Genomic DNA, 22159 nt, shown 5'->3' with positions numbered 1-22159 from the left:
TGGTCTGTCTGTAATACCTCCATATGTCAACCTGTTTCCCCCCCTGGTTGTTTTCCTGTGAGTTATCAACACGTTCTCACTCCCAACTCGTCAAACGTGTGACGCATGGTCAGGCTCCCTCTGCTTCACTTATCGACGCGCAGGGTACCCCCTGGCGTCGGGAATTGACGTGCAGGGTCCTCTCATTGAATACTATAGAGCTCCCTAAACGTTGCTTATTGACGACAAGAGATTGCCGCGGAAGAGCCTGTTGTTCGTATATTTATACATTTCCAAAATCACATTGTAGTGACCTATACAAAACACAATAAATTATATAATGTAAACAACTACCTGAGAAACAGCAGATACAGCAGATACATTAATTATAGGCTGTTACTTTTGTATCGTTTATTGCATATGGAGGGAGTGATGTATGCTGGGTAATGGCACAGCTAGCTACTGGGTGACTTTATTCACCCGCTTCGGCTGTTATCAGTCCATACAATGGGTGTTATTAGCACAAATCAGTCCCATAGATATGGGCCATCAAAAATAAAGTTTGTATTCCCATCTAATAATATTATTTTATTATTACATACCTGTAGCACAATCCGTTCAGTTAGCTTCACACAAAAATAGCTGGTAGAAATGTCCTCCAAAGATTATCTTTGTTCACCTCTAAGGGGGTATTTTGATGCTGATCCTCTTCATCTGTTCACTGCCTGCTGGAAACCTGCTTGCTGCTGCTGCTCTTCTCTCGGCTTCCCAGAGTAAATCTGAAAAGTCACCTGCCTACCCTCCTGCCTGCCACAACACACCTCTGCTCTAAAAAAGAAAAGGTCAGACATGTTGTTCTTCTCTTTACTCCACCACACACCCAGAGAAACTCCCGTCTCTGTAGCTTTGCTTCAGCCTGTAATACAAGGAGGCAAAATCTCCTTTCACTCACCTCACATCGTACTCACCTTTAACCTCATCTAGAAATAACTCACCTTCTCCCTCTGTTACAGTGAGTCCTGCTCTGTGGAATTTCCTCCACGTCTCACCTCAGCCTTTCTGATCCGTGCGATAAATAAAGTTTTCCTTCAAATCAAACAAACATGTACCGAGTCAGCTTTTGGCTCCAACCTCTTTACACCGGCTGCTTGGCCTTGACAGCACAAGGTCCTGGACCATGTTTACATGTCTTCATAAGTTAACAGATGTGAAGTATTTTCACATACGGCCCTTAAAGCTTCTGTTAAAATGCTCCACAACACTTGGTTCAATCTGGCTTTATGCAGAGAAATGTGTGATGTTAAACTGAACCATCAGCTGATGCAAATGTTTATTATTAAACTCCTCGCCTTCATCTGTTGGAAGTTTAACAGGTACACGTCCTTCACTCAGAACATCCTCAAGAGCAGATGCAACAGATGCTGCTGCCTTGGTTTGAAGACACCTGCATGCATACTTAGAAAATCCATCTGTACATGTCAGTAAGTGTCTCACATTATCATTACTAATGTGTCTGTCATCACTATAACTGCATGTGTACAATGTGGAAATTGATGTTATGTAACGATGATACAAAAACAATATCAGAACATAATTTGATTCAGCAAATCCTATTTATTAACAACTATTAGTGTAAATAAAACATTCTGTCATCTTTTAATAGCAAAACACATTAAAGCAGACGTGTGTCCAAACCTCCTCCACTAACACATCCGTTTCTATGGTGCTGTCATCAGCTCGAGGCACAGCTGCACCCTTACTAACTCCATCAGGCACATTTAAGTCACTACAATCTTTTCATAATCCCCCATCGTTCAAGAGTCAGGTATCTCTGAAGGTTTCCAGAGTACTTTTTCACACACATCCAAGTCATGTAGTTGCAGTACCTCGACCGCAGCATTGTCCAACTCATTCTGAGTCGCTTGTCTGATGGATCCTGTGTTCTGCTGTTTTAACCAGTCCAGCTGGTGCTGGAGGACCGAACACTGGTGATGGACTGCACTGTGCTGAGACAGATTTTGTGTTATAGGCTTCATGTTATGGACGCACAGTGTGAGCACTCAGGTCGCATCAGAGCATCGGGCCGTATAGTGTGAGACCCTGCATCGTGACCTACAAACTTCTAACCCCTGTGATTCACTCATACAGTTTGAGCTGAATAACACGACTGAAATTTTTTTAAAAATAAAAATTAATAAATCACATAGTGTATGCCCAGCTTAACCAGACTGATGACAGATTTCAAACATGCTGAATATGAAGAGTAGTATCATTTAAACTCACATGATTATCAGCCATAAGAACAAATTCAGATTTATATTGATGTAAGGTATATAAATGTAAGTACAGTTTGAATCAGTGCAATATTATTTTCACACATCAATGGACCACTGAACTTCTCAGCTTCTAAAATGTAAAGCCTCATTTAGAAACTACACAAGTACATATAATGGTCAGGGATCAACATGAACCTGTCTTCTCTATTTGACTTTAATCAACTCTGCAGTGGCTCCAAACCCAAGACCAAGTCCAGCATAGAGCGGCTGAGTGAATGTGGTCTGGACTCTGTGGAGGAGAGTCATGGTTTCAGAGATGCTGTAGAAAGACAGAATACCTGCTCTGTGATCCAGGTACACTCCTACTCTGGAGGACCGAGGACCTGAGAGGTCAGTTTGGACTTTGTTGTGCAGAAATTTACAACTGTTTGTGTAACAATGTAATGCCCAAGATTTGTCATTGTTTCCAAATAAACATTCATCGATGCTCCCTGCTCTGCTGATATTCTTGTATGCGACTGCTACACGAACTCCTCCCCCTCTCCACTCCACCTCCCAGTAACAACGTCCAGTCAGACTCTCTCTACTCAGGACCTGACACCATCCAGTGAATCTGTCTGGATGATCAGAATAAGACTGTTCTTGCTTCATAAATGTTACTTTTCTGTTCCCCTCAGATAATAACAGACGTCTGTTTGCTGTGTTTGGATCCAGTGTGATTTCATGTGAATATTTTAAGAATCCAGCTCTGGTCTTTGGCTCTGGTGGTGACAGTAAAACATCCTCTTCAGTGACTGTCAGTGAGATGTTTGTCCATTCCTCTCTCAGAATGTCCTGTAGTTTATCTCTGGTCTCTGACACAGCTGCTGTCACATCCTCAAAGTAGCTCAGAGGACGAATATTGATGCTGGATGAGTGTGTAGACTCACTGAGTGCTGACAGTGAGGGGTAGTTGTGTAGAAACTGGTTGTGATCCTCTGTGTGTGAGAGCTGCTCCAGCTCGCCGTCTTTCCTCTTCAGCTCAGCGATCTCCTGCTCCAGCTTCTCCTGAAGCTCTTTGACTCGACTCACTTCAGTTTCCTGCTGGGATCTGACCTGCTGCTTCACATCAGAGCTTCTTTTCTGGAGGAGACGGATCAGCTCAGTGAACATCTTCTCACTGTCCTCCACTGCTTTATCAGCAGAGCCATTGATGGCCTCCACCTCCTGTTGAAGCAGCTTCACATCTTTCTCTCGCTCCTGGATTCTCTGCTGGATGTTTAGTCGTCTCACCTCGAGCTCCTTCTGCTTCTCAGTCCTTTCTGCTGCAGCTGGGACTGTTTCATGGCCTTTATGTTCATCCATTGTGCAGAGATAACAGATACTCTGCTGATCAGTACGACAGAAAATCTTCATCACCTCATCATGACGGGAGCAGATGTTCTCCTGGAGCTTCTTGGAGGGGGCCACCAGCTTGTGTTTCTTTAATGGAGCTGCATCATAGTGATGTTGGAGGTGTTTCTCACAGTAAGAGGCCAGACAGACTAAACAGGACTTGATAGCTTTCAGCTTCCTCCCAGTGCAGACATCACAGGCCACATCTTCAGGTCCAGCATAGCAGTGATCAGCTGGAGCAGCTTGGAGTCCAGTCTTCTTCAGCTGCTCCACTAAAGCTGCAAACATGACGTTTTTCTCCAGGACAGGCCTCGGTGTGAACGTCTTCCTACACTGAGGGCAGCTGTGGATTCCCTTCCTGTCCTCTTCATCCCAGAAACTTTTAATACAGTTCCTGCAGTAGCTGTGTCCACAGGTTGTAGTCACCGGATCCTTCAGTAGATCCAAACAGATGGAACAAGAGAAGGTTTCTCGGTCCAGCTGAACTCCTTTCTGCGCCATTTCTCCTCTCAGTGTCAGTGACTGTGTGAGTTTCTCTTCCTTATAACTGAAACTAGTCTGAGCTCTGATCTCAACAACATGTTTCTGCAGTGAATGGAGCCTGTCAGCTCTTACACGTCACCACATGTTGGTTACACCCATCTTCAAACTGCAGATCTGAAGGGGAGGGAACAAGGAAACACGTGGACAGAGAGGAGGTGCTGTGTTTAAGAGCAGGAAGAAGAGGGAGGTTATCAGGCTGTGCTTCACTCCAGGAAGAGGAGCAGTTAGAGAGTGAAACTGTGTGTTTAACCCTTTTTATTTACTGCTTCTTCTATATAAATAATTTTTAAAAATCCAGCTTTAATGAACACTGGACAGAAACGTCTCAGGTAACAATAACTGTCAGAACAGCAGAGGCTGCTGACCTAATCAAAGCATATGTGGAGAGCAGGGTTAGGTTAGCAGACATATGCTGGTTGCTTTTATTTATTTATTTATTGCTTTTATAGGCAGTAATCAATGTTGCTGTAACAGGATGAGAACTAGATAAATGCCACTGCATTGCTTTGAACAGTCAGCAGAGTCTGCACATATAATTACAGATATTCCTGCAAAAAGTTAATTACTCAAAAGAATCTTGCATTTTAGTTTTGCATTTATAACAGCTGCTGCAACAGAAATAACCATGTTCTTTACATTAAAATAGCAACAAACCTTTCTGGAACAACTTTCAAGGTTCATGGCGAAGACAAAGATCTAATGACATGAAGACTCCAGTGAAACTTAAAGTATTAGGAACCAGTTTTAATGCGTGACCAACACATTTCCCCCTGTGGCCTTCACCAGGGTCATTGCAAAATACCCTTGTGATTGTGAAAAGACTACTGGTCAAGTCAAAAAGGAGTGTATGGTAAAATGACCAATGACCATGTGACAAGATCAAGCAAGCATTTTTCTGATGTGTTCACCGCTCAATGGTTTGTTGTCATATTGAACAAAATATTAGGTTCTCTTTGTATATTACACTCAGGCATCAGGAAAGAGTGGTAACTAGTTCATAGTTTTTAGCTAATGACATGTCAATCACAAGACATTGCTCAGAAAACGTGCAGATTCTCAGCTAGATCCACCTTCCACTCTTTACTTACAGTTTCACAACAGCAAACAAACACACAAATAAGTTGAAGTAATTGTTTCCTGTATGACTTCACTGGTCTCGCATCAGTAAGGACTTTTGCTCCTTGTTGCTTGAGTTCATTGAGGTGGTGAGCATACATTTATCCCCAGACATGTCCATGTACACAAACATTAAACAACTTCTTTCTGACCTTTTTCACACTTTTGCACCACTTCAGAGGAATCCCCTTAACCTCAAATCACTGTTTTCTTAAGGTATGACTTACCTTCACAGCTGTGTGGATTACGCATCATGTCACAGAAGGTCCACAAGCATAGATGCACGTGTGTGTTCATGTCTGTAAGCTATTATTGTTTCATCTCACTGAAAGCACAAATGCCATCCTCTCTCTCTCTATTTTTATATGAGGATGGGGTGGACAAAATAACAGGAACACCTCACAACAGTGATGGCGCTGAGTTGCAAAGCTGCCTGAGCTGCATTAGAGACTGCGCTGGTGTTATTCACCTATAACGTGCTACAGTTCGTGCTTCCCTGTGTGTGTCGCTTACAAGAAGGTCAACAAACACACCGCAGTGCTGCAGGCAGAACATACATAATCAATCAGCCCTCAGTGCAAGCTACAAAAATAAAATATGGGTTACACACACACACACACACACTCTCTCTCTCTCTCTTTTAATAGGAAGCTATAGATATCAGAGCAGGCGTGTGTGTGTGGGCCGGGTCCTCAGAAGGTCGGGTAGGCCGGAAGTAAACGGCCGTGAAATTGGACGGTCTAGCCTTCTGATTAGCGTCACCGCTGTCTCGGTGGAGTTTAATAAACTCGGCCGTCTGCTTCTTGCTATCTAAAATATAACCAGACACTGGTGTAAATTCTCGACTGTCTCATACTTCTGTTTAATTAGTTTTCTGTTTGACGTTTAGTCAGTTGTGTAAAAACCAAGGAGGAACCCACCCGGGGAATTAATAAAGTTTTATTTTATCTAATCTAATAACTTTAATCTCAGCCAAACCGATTTACTCACGAACAAACAAAACACTGAAAACAGCCCAACAATAAAATTTTTAGGTTGTCTAAGTGACTTATATATTACGTTTAACCCGAGTAGTCTACGGTGATCTGAAAATGATGAATTGTGCCGTTCTCGGCGGCATCACTGACCATCGAGCTCCCGGCTAGCTGTCGAGCTGGTGGGTAGCAGACGTCTCCAAAAACGTCGAAGCACTTTTGCAAATATGGGATATCTTGATAAACCGAGCAGATATTTGATGTTTACACAGCTACTTTCTCGCCTGAAAATATGCTAAAAGTTTATTTTGTGACTCAGAAAGATTAGTATGAGTCATTTTAAAACTTAGTATCGGCCATTGTTGGAAACTGGAGTTTGGCTGGGCTTCTGGGATATAGTAGGCCACGAAGGACACAGCCGACCCATCCTTCAAATTCGGGGAAAAGGAGGACGCATTTGTCGGCTGCATTCAGAGGAGTCTACGAATTTGGACAGCCTTCGGCGCGTCGCTGTGACGTAATCGGTCTACAAATGCGGCCTCAGGAGGATGCAGCCCATGAATTTGGACACGACCACTGGCTGTATCCCAATTCAGGGTCTGCAGCCTTAAAGGCCGCATTTTAAGGCCGATTACGTCACAGCGACGCGACGAAGGCTGTCCCAATTCAAAGGCTGCTCGAAATGCAGCCCTCAAATACGTCCTTCATTTCCCTGAATTTTAAGGATGTGGCGATGTAGACTTCATGGCCCAACATATCCCAGAATGCATAGCGCGGCGGTGGGTGTGGATAATTTTGCCGAAAAAAAACGGCGGAAGAGGGGCGGTCGAAGAGTAAACTGTTAAAAGTAAGTACTGAATATTATGTCACTTATTTATGTGCAAATGTTTAATAACGAAGAACATTAAAACATTCCTGTTGGCAAAGTTATGTGACATTAGCGATGTTAGTACTAACTTGACTTTAAATATACACCGTTCAATAGTTGACCTTAATCTTACAGAGACTGTGATGATTTCATGGATATTTAAAGTAAGCACTGAGAGAAATTTAGTAATGCCAACATATTGAAAGAACAATATTTGTCTCTTATATATAATACATTTATATATACAGTGTCAAAGGAACCTGTCTTTGAGTGAAGATTTAAGGCGACAGGAAATATAAATAATATAAATAAATGCAGCTTGAATCTTTACTGAAGCTCAGTATTTGAAACAGAGTCATTCACTGCTGTAATAACTAATAATGATTGAAATTATAACTTTAATATTGGCCATATTATATTTACAATACCAAAGTGAGATTACTTTAGTCTCATGAACAACATGAGCTAATTGTTATTTACTAGCTAATCTTAAAATGACTGTTCAGTACAGAAATGAAGCCCAACTATCATAATTTCACAGTCTCGGGGTCTCAGCCTCAGATACTTATCAAATCAAAGCTCATGTAGAAACAAACAAACAAATGAACAAAATATGTTTTCCTTCATTTCTGTCAAACAAAGCTGTATGAAACGTTTCCAGCTGTTAGTGTCATGGTTGCTAGGCAACCTGGGCAGCAGGGCAGAGGCTAGACCGTCCCATTTCACAAGCCTCGCACTTCCGGCCTTAGCGGTCTTTGAGTACGCCTCCTTTGTGGACCATTAAGGCTGCGTACATTTAGATGAGAAAATATATATTTGACACATTTAAGGAAAATACTAATAAAAAAAATAAACAAAATAAATGTTTAATAAGCAATTTTAATAGGAAATTGCTTAATTTTAGAAATGTTTTTGCTGCTTTTGCTCTATAAAATAGTTGTTTTCTTTTAGAATCACTCATCTTAGCAGTAGGATATACATGAAAATGTACATTTTTTGCACTTTCTGGTCAACTGACTCAGTGAATCAAATGACTCAAAAAACCGATTCACTTTGGTGAGTGACTCATTAAAACTCGAATCAAATTTACCATCACTACTTTGGGGGTGCTGAGCACCCAGAGAGCTGCCCATCCAGGCAAGGTAAACTTTACTCGTCATAAGGAGACGTCTTCCCCGTCTCTGTCAGTCCCTGCATCCTTAAATGTCTCCAGTTGTCCTGAGTTCCCTCTGACTGTCTCCTTGGTGCATTTAAACCCCTGTTCCTCCCTGTCCTCATCGTCTGTTGTCTTCATCTCCATTTTCACTCATCATAATTTTACCATCTCTGTGCAAGTCTGCAAATTTCTTTATTAAATCATAAGATTCTTAAATTCATCAAGTCTCTCTGTGCCTGGGTCCTCGTCACAAAACATGACATCACTGTTTTGTACATTTTAACACAATTGAATCCCCACATTTGTGAAAGAAAAGAAAAAAGCTTTTTTGAAAAGTCTGTAACAAAACCATCAAATCAGATAAAGGTTATTTAAATGCTGCTAAAGAAGAATGGATTGGAATTTAAAAAAAATACATATTCTAATCTTAATTACTGGAGGAGAATAATGAATGATGCTCAAAGTGAGTAAAAAGTAAACTGAGTGCATTTTTTGGACAGAGATTCACTTTTAATGTGTATGTATAATATAATACAGATACATAGAAAATACACTGCAAAAATAGAAGAGTCCTTGAAATGTACAAAATATTATTACAAAATTAGACAAACTGAGACACCTTGGCCTCTGGTACAATGTATACAATGTATGAAAAGATCTTTACTGCAGATGCTATGACTCTGCAGATTTTTTCTTTTCTTTTAACCTATGTCGCCTCAGCTTGAGGTTGGTAAATCTGTCTATCACATTTTGGTGGTCAAGTCTCTCAGGCATCTCTTTCTCAACTGACATCACAGCCAGGTGCTGGAGTCTGCTTTGACCCATGGTCCTTCTCAGCCAGGTATGGAGCTGACTCAAGACACTACACGACCTTTCACAGCTACAGCTGCTAACTGGGTTTGTTAGGGCAACCTGAATAACAGTTTTCAGTGTGGGGAAGCTCTGATTATCCAGAAGATTGTACAATGTTAGCATATCTGGGATGGCACCAGCCTCACTCTTGAGCTTCAAAAAGTTCTTGGCAACCGTGACTTCCTCTGACTGATTCAATATGGTAATGCAGTGCCAGGGCTGACAACCCAGTTTGTTTTGCAGATTCTGTATAGCAGCTTTAATATAGGGAGAACACAACTTCCAGATTGTATGAGTAAAATTTGTTTGTTTGTTTTTTCTTTCTCAGTTTAACAGTTTCTGTTTTGCCTGTCACTGTTCCCTGTCTGTTTTCTTACCTGGTTCTTCCTGAACTTGTACTTTCTCCTCATGTTCCCCTCTTTCCTCTCTCCCTCTTTGGACTGACAATCATACACAAATAGATTGTATTCAATTAGATTAAAAAATACTATTAAGATCACTAATAAAAAAAAAGTCCTCTCTCAATGTACTTTCAACCAAAAGGCAAATAACCAGACCACATGTACATCTAATAAAGGATATAAATATTGAAACACTGATCCAACATTATCCTTTATTGATGGATCATTTGATCTTACACTTTTACCTGAATGTGGCTCCTGTTTTTGAAAAAACGTCCTCATATTCATTATGAACCTGGCTGTCTCTGTGCACACACACACACACACACACACACACACACACACACACACACACACACACACACACGTGACACACTGTAATGTGTGGTCACATTATGTGATTTAATTTTTGTATCTTGAATAAGCTTTTAGGTGTAGTTTTGTTAAGGAAGGGCCTTAATCTTGTGATTTTGTTGGAGATCCAACATGTGGTGCGATCCCTAGTTACGCCACAAGGGGGCACTTCCGCCCCAGTGAGATGGTTTAGTGTGACGCTACTGCTCGTCTTCAGATCTGGCAGAAGCGAGAGAGGAAACACACTACCTGTCGTCCGTCTCATGATTTATCTGTTTTTTTTCAGGTTAGTAAGTAATAAGGCCACACATGTGGTCCACATAATCTACATACCAAATAAGGGTAAAACCTGACCAGCAGTTTGTTTTGCTGGGATCTGTATTTGTCTGTTTTGCTCATTGAAATGTGTTACGATCGAGAGTGGGAGCTAGCTTAGCTCGCCACATCCTAGAGTAGCTGTTAGCTTTGTTGTTTTCTAAACATAAGGCACCCTCTTGTAACAAAAGTACACCACGGCTCCTGTATATTTGAGTTAATGTGTTCGCAGAGACAGTTTGATGTGTTGTCACTGTTATTGTCTAAAGTTAATGTAATAACCTATAATAATTCTAATCGCTCTGCAATGTTGATGTGGAGATTTCCACTACACAGATACACCATTAGTATATGGTACAGTACTGGAATGTTTGCTTTATCAAACGATGTGTGAAAAAAGCGTGATTAATAGCTCTTAGTAACAAACAACAGAGATGACTGTTTAGATTTTTGCTTATACTATTACTATACTATTTTAGTTTATTCTGATTTTGGGCTTTGGGAATGTGAGACAGAGATGTTAAGAAGTTTTTGCAACCTGTTGTGAACACATGAATGTGTTTAAATAGAGATCTGGCAGAAGCGAGAGAGGAAACACACTACCTGTCGTCCATCTCATGATTTATCTGTTTTTTTCAGAACCAGACATAATCTGTCAGCCGCCCTCTTGCTTGGGGTGTGTTACACACGCACACACACACGCACACACACAACAGGAGTTATAAGGTTAATGGGAATCCAGTCAGCTAGTTAGTACCTTGGGTTCAATATCGGCACATATGACAAAATAACCAGCTTCTCTCATCACATTTCAAACAGGTACAGATGATGTTAAGTTTTAGATTTTAAATAGGCTGTATAAATTTCAATGGGAGCAACAGGACGGTCAAATATCGCTGATTTTACTACAGAGCAGGACGGATTGTAGGGTAGCAAACATTGTCGGGAAACACGTTTTCAACCCTGCAGGTTACCTGGGGTAATGTTTTTCAGTTAAAAAGAAACACGGTCTGACTCCGACCTAACTATATAAAGAGTAACTGAAGGTTAAATGCAGCTAACATGTGCTGTTTTAAGCCAGCACTCACACCTCCGCTCCGCTGCGTCTCAGCCACTATTGCTCTGGCAGCAACCGTGCCAGAGCCAGGGCAGGGGAGAGGCGAGCTGGAACAAACCATTTTGGGAGGGGGGAGGGGTTATCTAAACTTTTGTTGTTAAAATCGCCCCTGGTTCCATCAGATTACTGATCAGTGACTAAAGTTTCATACAGATTGATTTAAAGACTTTATCACAGTAACAAATGCTTTAGTGCAGAGTTACTGACTGATAACCAGTGTGGATTCAGTCAATCAATAATCTATATTCATGTGGATCTGTCTTCAAACAGAGGAGTGATCAAAGTTTGTCCTAAAATAAGAGTTGAACATCTGGTACAAACATCACAGAGCAGAAACAACATCTTTCAAGTTCCTGACAAACGGACTCTGATGTGAAAAGTGAAACTTCCTTCTGTCTCTTTCCATGGAACACAGGATCATTTTTGTTTTTACTTTCTTGGTTAATTTACTTTAAATCTGCCATACAACTTCTCACAAACCACCAGGTTCAGGGAACAGACTGCTTCCTCTTAACTCCAGTACAGACATGATCCCATAAAGAAATCCAATCAGTTTTTCTATCATTCTGTGTCTCTATATACAATAGAAAGCACTTATTTGAAGTAAAAACATACTGTTGATAACAGTGTTAGTGTCAGCAGTCAGAGAGAGCTCCATTCACACCGAGCTGTGATTTCAGGGGAGGTGGACATATTTATTTATTTATTTTCTTTTTCCTTTTTTTCTCCTTCCCTCTTCCCTTCCCTCTTTTCTTTTCTCCTGTAAATAAATGATTCTAATGATTTTGTTCAGTTTTTGCTTAATATGGTTTCTTTTTTGTACTTTTAGGATTTGTGAGGAAGTTTTAAGACTGTGAGGAATGTAAGCATGTAAATGTAAACTCCACAGATCAACCTTTCAGAACTTTTGCGTATCTTTCTGATATTTACTGTTTATTTAAACCTCCACTGAATTAGAAAAATCACCTTTCTCAGCTCCGTCCCCTCCCTGAGGTCCCAGCATACGGGCTGGGTGTACTGTTCTCACACACAATGCAACAACAACCAAAAGTACCGCAAACGTGTATACCCAAGTCACACATCCAGTAGATAATTTATGCAACATTTGACAACTTTTGAGTAGCTGAAGACTTTTTTTTTCAATACTAAAACAAAATATGTTCTTCATGTCCATTTGAAAGCAGAAGACTGTAAGACCAGCTCAGCCTTTTTTTTCTCTGTCACACTCTTGGAAGCACACGTGCAAACACACACACAGACGCACATGCACACAGTCTCCTTTAGCCTCTCTGTGCCATAATAAGAACCTGTCAGCGCAGCACTGTGAAAACAAATTAGTCCAATGATTAATGAAAGGGTATTAGAGCCAGCAGCTCATCCTGCTGTGTAGATGGGACACCCAGTGCAGAACAGCATGTGGCATATACGGCCCATACACACTTAAACACACCTTTATTTCTCAGCTTATATTTTAAATATCAGAGACAAATCCTTTACAAATCAGCAGCAATATTTATATCGCATAATGTTAATATGACCACCGTTTTGTATCATCATTTGCAAGTGCAAATAATGCCAGATAAGCATTTATTTTTCAGTTTTTGTGTTAATCATTTGTTTCACTGTTTAAAGTGTTCCAAATCGTGTTTGGCCTGCTGCATGTGTCATGCTCCATACTATAGGGACATATTTTAAAATGCAACAACTGAATTAAAAGCTAACTGACAAAAATGAGGTGGACATATTTAAACATCATTAGCAACAGTACTAAGTCTCTCAGAGCACGAGACTGTTCTTTTCATCCGGATGTCCTTCAGCTGTGTTGTGTAGACAATCAAAGAAACTGAAATGACCTGTAAGCTTGTTACAGCTCCCACATCCGACTGTAAACACTGAAACCTGAAGTTCCAGTTTGACGATCATTCTTGTTTTTTTTCTGTAACAGACACGAAAAATTATTAAAAGGTTAAAATTCTTCTAAAGTTAATTCATATCTTTTTTGTCCAGAAAGAACACAGTGAACAGTAAGTGATTCATATAAGTTTCCATCTTTTCCTGCTCCCCACTTACAGCCTGTATGATCTGCTTCTTAATGTTGTTGAGTTAAATTGTTGTGACACAGTTTTTTCTCCTCAGTGAAGAGTGACTATTACAGGCGAACATAATCAAACACAGTTCAGCTGTGATGAAACTCCTACTCTGTCTGCTCTATCCTTCTTTCTGGTTTTATGTATACATCAGACAAAGTGTGAGAGTCAGATACTACTATTCTGGTCTGCTAACATGTTGTCTCTTTTCTCCTCAGCAAATTAAAATGAGGTGTTAACTTCAGGATAAACTTAATTAATCTGAATTTTAAACATGTTTAAACATTATTTTCTTGCTCACATAGATGGGGAAAAAAGAGTTCATCTGGACTCCACACCCCATGATTCAAAAACAACAAACACTGTATTATATTCTGATTCACAGTTAGTTTCTCCAACTAAAATAGAGCATTATATTACAAGATTTCTGGAAACTAGAAAAATCAGATGAAGACAAATGAAACAAGTTTGACACGTTTCATGGATCCTGATCATGTACAGACTTTACTGTGTAGAAATAGATCTTTGTTTTTATAATTTAATGTTAATTTGATTAAAGCTTTTGACCTTCATCATTGTTTGACTTCAGACTGGTTCAGAGTAAAGTTCTCTTGTTGTATCTGCCAGTGTGAACAGACATCTAATATCAGCCACACCCAGACTGCTTACTTTGTTTGGAGCATTTCTACTGCAAAGTTTCACTCTGTTTCAAGTCTATAGATGCAGTCACACTTTCTGTGAGAGATAAAAATGATCCTATTGACAACATGATTCTTTTTTTTTTTTGCTGGATGACTAGGTGTTCCTATTCATCGATGACTAACACGACCTGGATGACTGAGAAGCTCCAGTTTCAATTTCTTTATGAATCTTCTGAATTCTGACCTCTGAAGCATTCAAGCATGAAAGGGCTTCTAACTCGAGGATGAACGAGTGTGATGCTCATCTTTGTACACTTTAATTTCACTCTTTTTTATGCTCTGTTTTTTGTGGTGAAGCAATTTGTGATGGTCGTCTTGAAAGGTGTTCTATAAATAAAATGACATGACAGATGTTTAAACTGCATCTGGAGCTGCTCTAATACAACCAGCCTGTCATGGAAACACATCGTTTGCTCCCATTTCTCTTGTTGGATCCACAAGAAATGCTAAAAATAACAGCTGCTATGCATCAACAAGTCTCTGTGAAAGAAACAGAAACAAAGAGTTCTTGTTTGTGAGTTCAGGCAGTAAGTGTTCAGGCTGTGAAAAAACTAAACACTGACTGTTTCTGCCTTTTGATTTTCTGTATTTCTATGTGTTTTTGCACATTTCACTGCATGCATTTCACAGCAGACTAGAAACAAATGAGGGCTGGCTCCAGACTTTTGCACAGTACTGTAGATTCCCAAAGAGCCCCTTAACTCAGTCAGAGTGCACAGGAAAAGCTGCTCAGCACAAGCTGACCCTTCAAACTCTTTCACATGTATGAATGTGATGGAAGGTCAGAGGCGTGTGCTGATTCAAAGCTGCACTGCTGCTGTATCTCCACTGGGTTCATCTGTGATCTGAGAGGCTAGGCTACAGTTACTGAGCTAGACTGATGGCCAAACACAGATGTTGACCAGGGTTATGCACAATGTACAGAAAACTCCTTCTGAATGACTTTGCTCTTCCATATATTTATTCAGCACAGCAGCGAGGAAAAGATTCTCTAATCCAAACAAATCCCTCTCTCACTGGCTCTGATCTTTGCTGATCCATCTGTAGAAAAAAGAGGTGAAGAACTCCACCATCAGAAGAACAAATTAAACCTGAAGAGACACTTTTGTGTGTCCTACCAAACAAAGTCATCATGGAAACACAGAACTGTGTGGATGACAGCGCTCTGAAGCACTTGTTCCATGTTTGTTAGTATGAAGCAGAGGGTTACAGAACTCTATCTGCTAGCCATGCCTGTGCCTGCTTAGACTTAAACATAGACTTATAGAAAGAAATCTTTTGAGCTCAGGAATTTAGCAAGTGCCACGACAGGAAGCAACGATCATGAGCTGCCAGCTCCTGAGCAGCATCTGTCGTTGGTCAGGCTGGTCTACACCCCCATCCCTGAGTCCAGGAGCTTTACCTCAAACAGTAACCTCCTCCTTTAAATGCAGTCTAGTCCTGTTCAGGCGGCTCTCCCATGTTTGCCATGTGTGGAACTGGATTAACAAGGAATCCCAGAAACAGGAAATCTGTGTCACATTAGTAGTGATGACGTGCAAAGCAGCCGCTGATACACTATAGTGTACCTAACACACACTGTGTGACGACACTTGCTGTGTTTGCTGTTGGAAACATTACTGTACAGTGTTGTCATTCCACGTGAACAGCACACAGCCATTAATCACCACATCTTCTACATTTACACTATAATCAAACTGTATTAGCAGAACAAAAAAAAGCTGCTCCTCATTTTAACAAATGTCACTCTAACCCAAAAGAAACAGGAAAGTGCATCAATTCATTAGATGATAAAGACAATCAGAAACATGCATTTTACTGCTCAGAGCTGCATTTAACAACTTGTTATATCCAGATTGTTGACATGAGTGATGAAAGGTGTCCATGTGTTCTCAGAGCTCTGCTGTTTAGCCTTTAAACTGGAGCTTATTCCTTCTCCTGATTGGTGCTTGGTCTGTGAGCAACTTCCAGAACAATGAAATATAGTCAGACTGAGATCCACAACAACTCAGAGCTCATTTTTACTACAACTATGCTTTTCAGTCCCATCAGGAAAAGTTTGGCATCGTCTCCTCCTCAGTATCTGACTCGTGTTGTTGGGCCTGCGTCGCTCATTCTGCGCTTTTTTATCTCCTTCCTTGTGTTCTTTGTGACCTCCACAGCAGCACCAAATCCTGCAGATGATCCTGGTTTCATGGAGCTCACAGTTGCCAGTGTTGCATCCACTAAATCCTCTTCTGGCTCCGCCCTTAGCTGCCATGCTCTCATGAGTGTTTTGTGCATCACTGGAAATATGCACATAAGTGCATTAGTTTGCTAGTTTTAATGATTTTGGTTTGTTGGATTTACGGGTTTCAGCGTGAAAGTGAATTGAGCCTCGATGCTTTTAGAAGGATTCTGTCATGATCAGCAGCAGAGCAGTGAGCTTCCTTCATGGCAGCTATAACCAGCCTCATCTATATGTTAGAGAACAGGCACCTTTCCCTGAAAGCAGCGTGAGCACTCCTGAAGATCTGTTAGAGCTCAGACTATCAGAAGCCCTGAAGGTTTTTAAGAGCAGCAGGAGGAAATATGGCTGCAGGTGAGAGAAAAACTCTCTTTGAAACATTCATTTCATCAAATCCTGTTAGATCGAGTTTAAAATCACAGTTTAATAACGCACAGCTTTCCTTCATGTTTATAAGATTGGAGAAACCTGCAGTCAGCTGAGACTGAAGAAGTCACTTGGATGAGTGACTAAACATTTCTCCCACTGAAAACATTCAGATGAACAAAATCAACTTTTGAAAATTTACTTACCTGGATGATTGTGTAATAAAAATATGAACATGTATTTATAAGTTACACTTGTGTTATTTTATTATTGTTATATTTCTTATTGTGTTATTTATAAGTTGGTCCGTATACAGAATACTGAATGTAATAAACATCTAAGTCATGAATTATGATTCATTAGCGTTCTTCGAATCTAATCAGAACTACAAATGGGAATTCCTATATGAACATCTACATGCACAAGTTTCATACACTACTCCCAAAGCCTTACAGTACATGACACTGACTGCCAATACACACAACAACAATATATCACAAAACACCAAATGGGTTTAGCTTACAGCTAGCAAGTATGTAGCATAACAAGTAGCATTAGTAGCATGAACTAGCCACATAGCAAACAGGTCAATACACATTGCACTCCTACATCCACTAAATGTCCAAATGGCATAAAAGACTAAAACTGTCCTTTCCAGGTAGGGCTCCACGTCTACTCACAGTTCTTTAGCGACGCACACGACTCACACCGTGTGTAGACATCCACTGCTGAGTCAGTCTGCCAGGTGGCTTTTGCCCTGTGTTAGCTCAAATAAACTCTGATCACTGGAACATGTCCTCAATAGTGCAGCTGTGCTCTCTCGCCACAAGGGGGCTCCCCCACTCAGCTGACAGCCTTTCCAACAGATATGATTTTTACCTTATCTTTAAGCATACCCTTACTATTTGAATATAATTAATCTTGCATTGACAAGATGTCTGTGAAGGTTCTCAGTCATCCAGGTCATTGTAGTCAAAGGAGCTTGCAAAGAAAAGCATCTGGACTTCTTTAAGTTGCTTGAAGACGTTTCACCTCTCATCCGAGAAGCTTCTTCAGTTCTAAGATCAAATGGTGGGGAGTCCCAGATTTAAACCTAGTGGGAGTAACCCCCCACAGAGGGACAAAAGGACCAAAAAGAAAGAAGCCATCTATGTCCACTGTGAGCAACCATCTTGAACAGAGGCGGTGGTTTACGACACCAACTGTCTGCCATCTATAATCCAGTTTTGAGTTCCCTCCCCAGACGCCTTAATGCCCACTCACATCCTGGGCCATCTGACCTCAGGAATTTGCATGATAAGGTGGGGCCAGGTTTCACAATGAGCTCACCCGAAACCCTGGCTGATTGGGACCCACACCCAGTTTCACACCTTGGCTCAGGGGATTAGAGGATCATCAGGGGGTCCTTTTGTCCCTCTGTGGGGGTCACTCCCACTAGGCTTAAATCTGGGACTCCCCACCATTTGACCTTAGAACTGAAGAAGCTTCTCGGATGAGAGGTGAAACGTCTTCAAGCAACTTAAAGAAGTCCAGATGCTTTTCTTTGCAAGCTCCTTAGCATTGACAAGTACCATCAGACCACTCCCTAAACATACATAAGCAAACATTAATATTAACATTAAAGCTGTATAAAACAACAGCTACAGAAATGAACTTTATTTGGTCAAAAAAAAAAAAAAGAAAGAAAAAAAAGACTTCCAACTGTGGGGTCTCCAATGACCCTAAGTAAGCCCCGATAAAGAAGGGGGCTTCGAGGGGGGGCCTCTCTCACCTCTATGTGAGACAGGGCCTTCCTTTGCCAGCCGGCCAATGTCCATTCTACTAGCATAGGTAAAACATCCGCCTATTTTCAATTTCTGCATTGCCACTTCAGTATATTATTTCGAAATAAGAAGTCTTTACCAGGTTAGTTTCCTCAGAGGATATTTTAATTACATTAAACTCACCACCTGTTCTCTTTACTCCTCAATTTTTCGGTGTCCCACTCATTCTTACTCGGAGTCTTTCGTTATAATCTCGGGTCTGGTCTTTATTTACTTGGCTCCGTGTTTTCCTTTCTATGCACCACGATAAACGTCGGATCTGTTCCAGAAGCGTCTCCGGGCGTTTGATGATCGTCACCGGGAATCCACTCTTTACCATGTCATCTGTTGCCTCCTCCACCGAGCCGTATAGCACTGTTCCCTCAGTATAAAAAACTCTCATCTTTGCTGGAAAAGGAGTTTGGAATCGGATTTTCTTGTCTTTTAAAACAGATTTCACCCCTGCGTATTCCTTTCGCTGCTTTAAAATCTGTGGTGCATAATCATGATCCAAGTTAACTGTCTTGCCTTGGTAGTCAAATCCACGCTTCTGCCAGGTCAATTTCAATATTTCATTCTGGAACTAGACAGTTTGACAACAATTGACCGTTGCGTCGCTCCTGGCGGTGGTTTTGACATCAAAGCGTGATGTGCTTTTTCCACTCGTAGCTCAGCGGAGTCCAGCAACTCCAGATTCTGTCGTAATAAACTCTCCACAAATACGACCATTGATGTAGAATTGTCTTCCGACCCCTCCTTGACACCGTATATTCGAATGTTTTCTCTTCTAGACCATCCCTCCAGGTCTGTTAGCTTGGCATCCATCTCAATATGCAGTTTGAGCATCTCTGTTACTACTTCCTCATTAGCTTGTACTTGGGTTTCAACATCCACAATTCTTTCTTCTACCTCTTCCACTCGTTGGTTTTGTTTATTTCTTCTCTTTCCTTCCCCGAGAATTAAGGGAATTCAGAAGAGATAACTGTGCACAATTGAATGAAATCAGAGAGGTGTGTCCTATTGCTAGCAAGGGGATGATCTCAGAGCAGCATCTCTGCCCTCGTCTCAGACCACCACTCCAAAGAACCAGCATCCCCCTGCAGTATGTGCACGTGAGTGAGTGTGTGTGGATGTGGGTGTTTGTGTGACTTCCTGCTGATCACAAAGGGTCATCTCCCCTTACGATGCTGGGGGGGGGGGGGGGGGGGGGGGGGACAATAGAAACAAAGAATGTCTTTGGAGTTGCCTTGTGTAGCTGTAGGCATTGTTCTAAATATGTTTTTTGTTGTTTTTGAACTTTCAGTGACAAATTTAGTTCTAGGACTTGTTCTGAATAGTGTTTGTTGCAATGTTTGTAGACACTCCTCGTTCCCTCCCACATGTAAGAGCGGACAGCCTCCATTTCCTGTTGATTAGATCAGAGGTCAGACTAGTTTCACTTTTACAACAGACAAAGCTGCAAGTCTTTCTTACTAAGAAGAGAAATGACGCAGAAGGAAATTAAAATGGATGAAGAAAACATTTCTTGTTTAAGCTGTTTGGATCTACTGAAGGATCCGGTGACTATTCCCTGTGGACACAGCTACTGCATGAACTGTATCAAAAGTCACTTTGATGAAGAGGACAGGAAGGGAATCCATAGCTGCCCTCAGTGCAGGACGAACTTCATGCCAAAGCCTGTCCTGGAGAAAAACATTATGTTAGCAGAGTTAGTAGAGGAACAGAAGAATATCTCACCGAGAGTTGCTGAAGTGGATGTTTTACTGTCACCAGCAGAGCCAAAGACCAGAGCTGGATTCTTAAAATATTCACATGAAATCACACTGGATCCAAACACAGCAAACAGACATCTGTTATTATCTGAGGGGAACAGAAAAGCAACAATAATGAGACAAAAACAGTCTTATTCTGATCATCCAGACAGATTCACCGGATGGCTTCAGGTCCTGAGTAGAGAGAGTCTGACTGGACGCTGTTACTGGGAGGTGGAGAGGAGGAGGAGTTGGTGTTGCAGTTGCATACAAGAATATCAGCAGAGCAGGGAGCTCAAATGAATGTAAATTTGGATTCAACGACAAATCTTGGTCTTTACATTATGATTCAAAGGGTTTTCAGTTTTGGCACAATGAAGTCCAAACTGTCCTCTCAGGCCCTCGGTCCTCCAGAGTAGGAGTGTACCTGGATCACAGAGCAGGTATTCTGTCTTTCTACAGCGTCTCTGAAACCACGACTCTCCTCCACAGAGTCCAGACCACATTCACTCAGCCGCTCTATGCTGGACTTGATTTTTTGGATCATGAAGATACTGCAGAGTTCATTACACTGAAATAGACAGAAGCCACTGATGGACAATTGGTTAAAATGTGTGTTTTATTTTCCACTTTTTTTTGTCTACATCATTGTTGAGATGGGAGTTGCTGAGAGCTCACAGTTGTGCTGTTTTTACTTTGCACGGAGATCACCTGTCAGTCACACTGAATAGCTGTTCCTTTGACCTTTTGTTATCCGTTTTCTATATTTTCCTAATATTATGTTTATATGCCATTTAAATGTTGTTCTTGTACTAATTAAATGTTAAATATATCAAAAAGAAGTCAAAGTGGCACCAAAAAGTTATTTAACAGTAAATTCAGAAGGTCATATTCATAATAAAAAATAACCTCAGTTTGTAAATGTCAAAACAATAAAAGTATTGTTTTGAGAGAATAAACTCACAGATCAAATGTTAGATACTGAAACATTATTTCAGTCCTTCCAAGATACAGAGTTATAATAAAAGTTTGCCAGTTATCTGTCCTGAGTCTGACCGCTCTTACATCTGTGTTCTTCATTAACGTCTTGTCTTCAGGCTTATAATTTGGCCGGTTTCTCTTAAATATTTGTGAACTAAAGACAGCTTCAACCCTCTGTGTGTTGACCGCACTGCATTTTCTTGTTAGTAATAGCAACACCATTGTAACAACAGAAATACTAATTAGTTAGATTACTAGTTACTGAAAAACATTTAACGCCATTATTCCCATTTGTGCGAATTTACAAAACATTATGTAAAGATTGCTGGTATTTTTGTGCCCTTAAAAAGTGGAAATAATGATGAGAGCTGAATGAATGATAGTGACACGCAGATCTCGTTTTCACTCGTCTGTATTGAGTGTTACAAAAACAACACAACCCAAACCATATTCTCTCTGCATGGATACACTCAGTCTCAGGACCACAGTTTCCAAACTAAGTTGCCCTGTTTTAACTTATGAGAGTATTTAGACGGTGCACAACTTGAACTGTAACATAAGGTAAATACATCTTTTTAACTCACATATGTTAGCTGACACATTCTCTGACTTTCAACAGTAATGAAATAATACTTTATGCGCTGTATATGTCTTTCAGTAGTTAACTTAAATACAGATAGTGGCAGAAAAACTGTCATTCAATAAGGCGGGACACCAGTGAAAGCTAGCTTAAACAGCAACGGAGTTCACCTGAAACTTCTCAGCAAAAACTGTCCACAAGTCACCTCTTTCCTTACAATAAACAATGATGGTGGGCTAATAGTCAACTGTAATACACAGAGTTCTGTGCGTGCAGTTACCTTAAACAGGGGAAACGGTGAGGAGAGATGAATGATGATACTGACACAAAGCGCTGGCT

General features: G+C 40.8%; 2 protein-coding genes and 1 pseudogene across 2 annotated transcripts in view; 1 reads left to right on the top strand and 2 right to left on the bottom strand.

Moving 5' to 3' along the window:
- The window catches only part of LOC146713746 (uncharacterized), a 100031-nt gene extending 77872 nt beyond the window's left edge, over positions 1–22159 (bottom strand). Inside the window, exon 1 of the mRNA XM_085450127.1 lies at positions 22101–22159. The gene's annotated coding sequence lies outside the window, so the exon portion shown is untranslated. The remainder of the gene's footprint in view (positions 1–22100) is intronic.
- On the bottom strand, positions 1552–4288 carry LOC146713748 (tripartite motif-containing protein 16-like). The gene has a single exon (XM_085450086.1). The coding sequence runs from the start codon at positions 4128–4130 to the stop codon at positions 2460–2462; it is 1671 nt and encodes a 556-aa protein (XP_085306212.1). The 5' UTR covers positions 4131–4288; the 3' UTR covers positions 1552–2459.
- On the top strand, positions 19831–21438 carry LOC146713747 (tripartite motif-containing protein 16-like; annotated as a pseudogene).

The sequence above is a fragment of the Copadichromis virginalis genome, linkage group LG3, assembly GCF_057382275.1.
Source record: "Copadichromis virginalis isolate Kocher_CV1m ecotype Utaka linkage group LG3, C_Virginalis_male_GT1.1, whole genome shotgun sequence".
Classification (NCBI taxonomy): Eukaryota; Metazoa; Chordata; class Actinopteri; order Cichliformes; family Cichlidae; genus Copadichromis; species Copadichromis virginalis.
The sequence above is the reverse complement of the archived record's forward strand: the minus strand, read 5'-3'. Positions and strand labels throughout refer to the sequence as shown.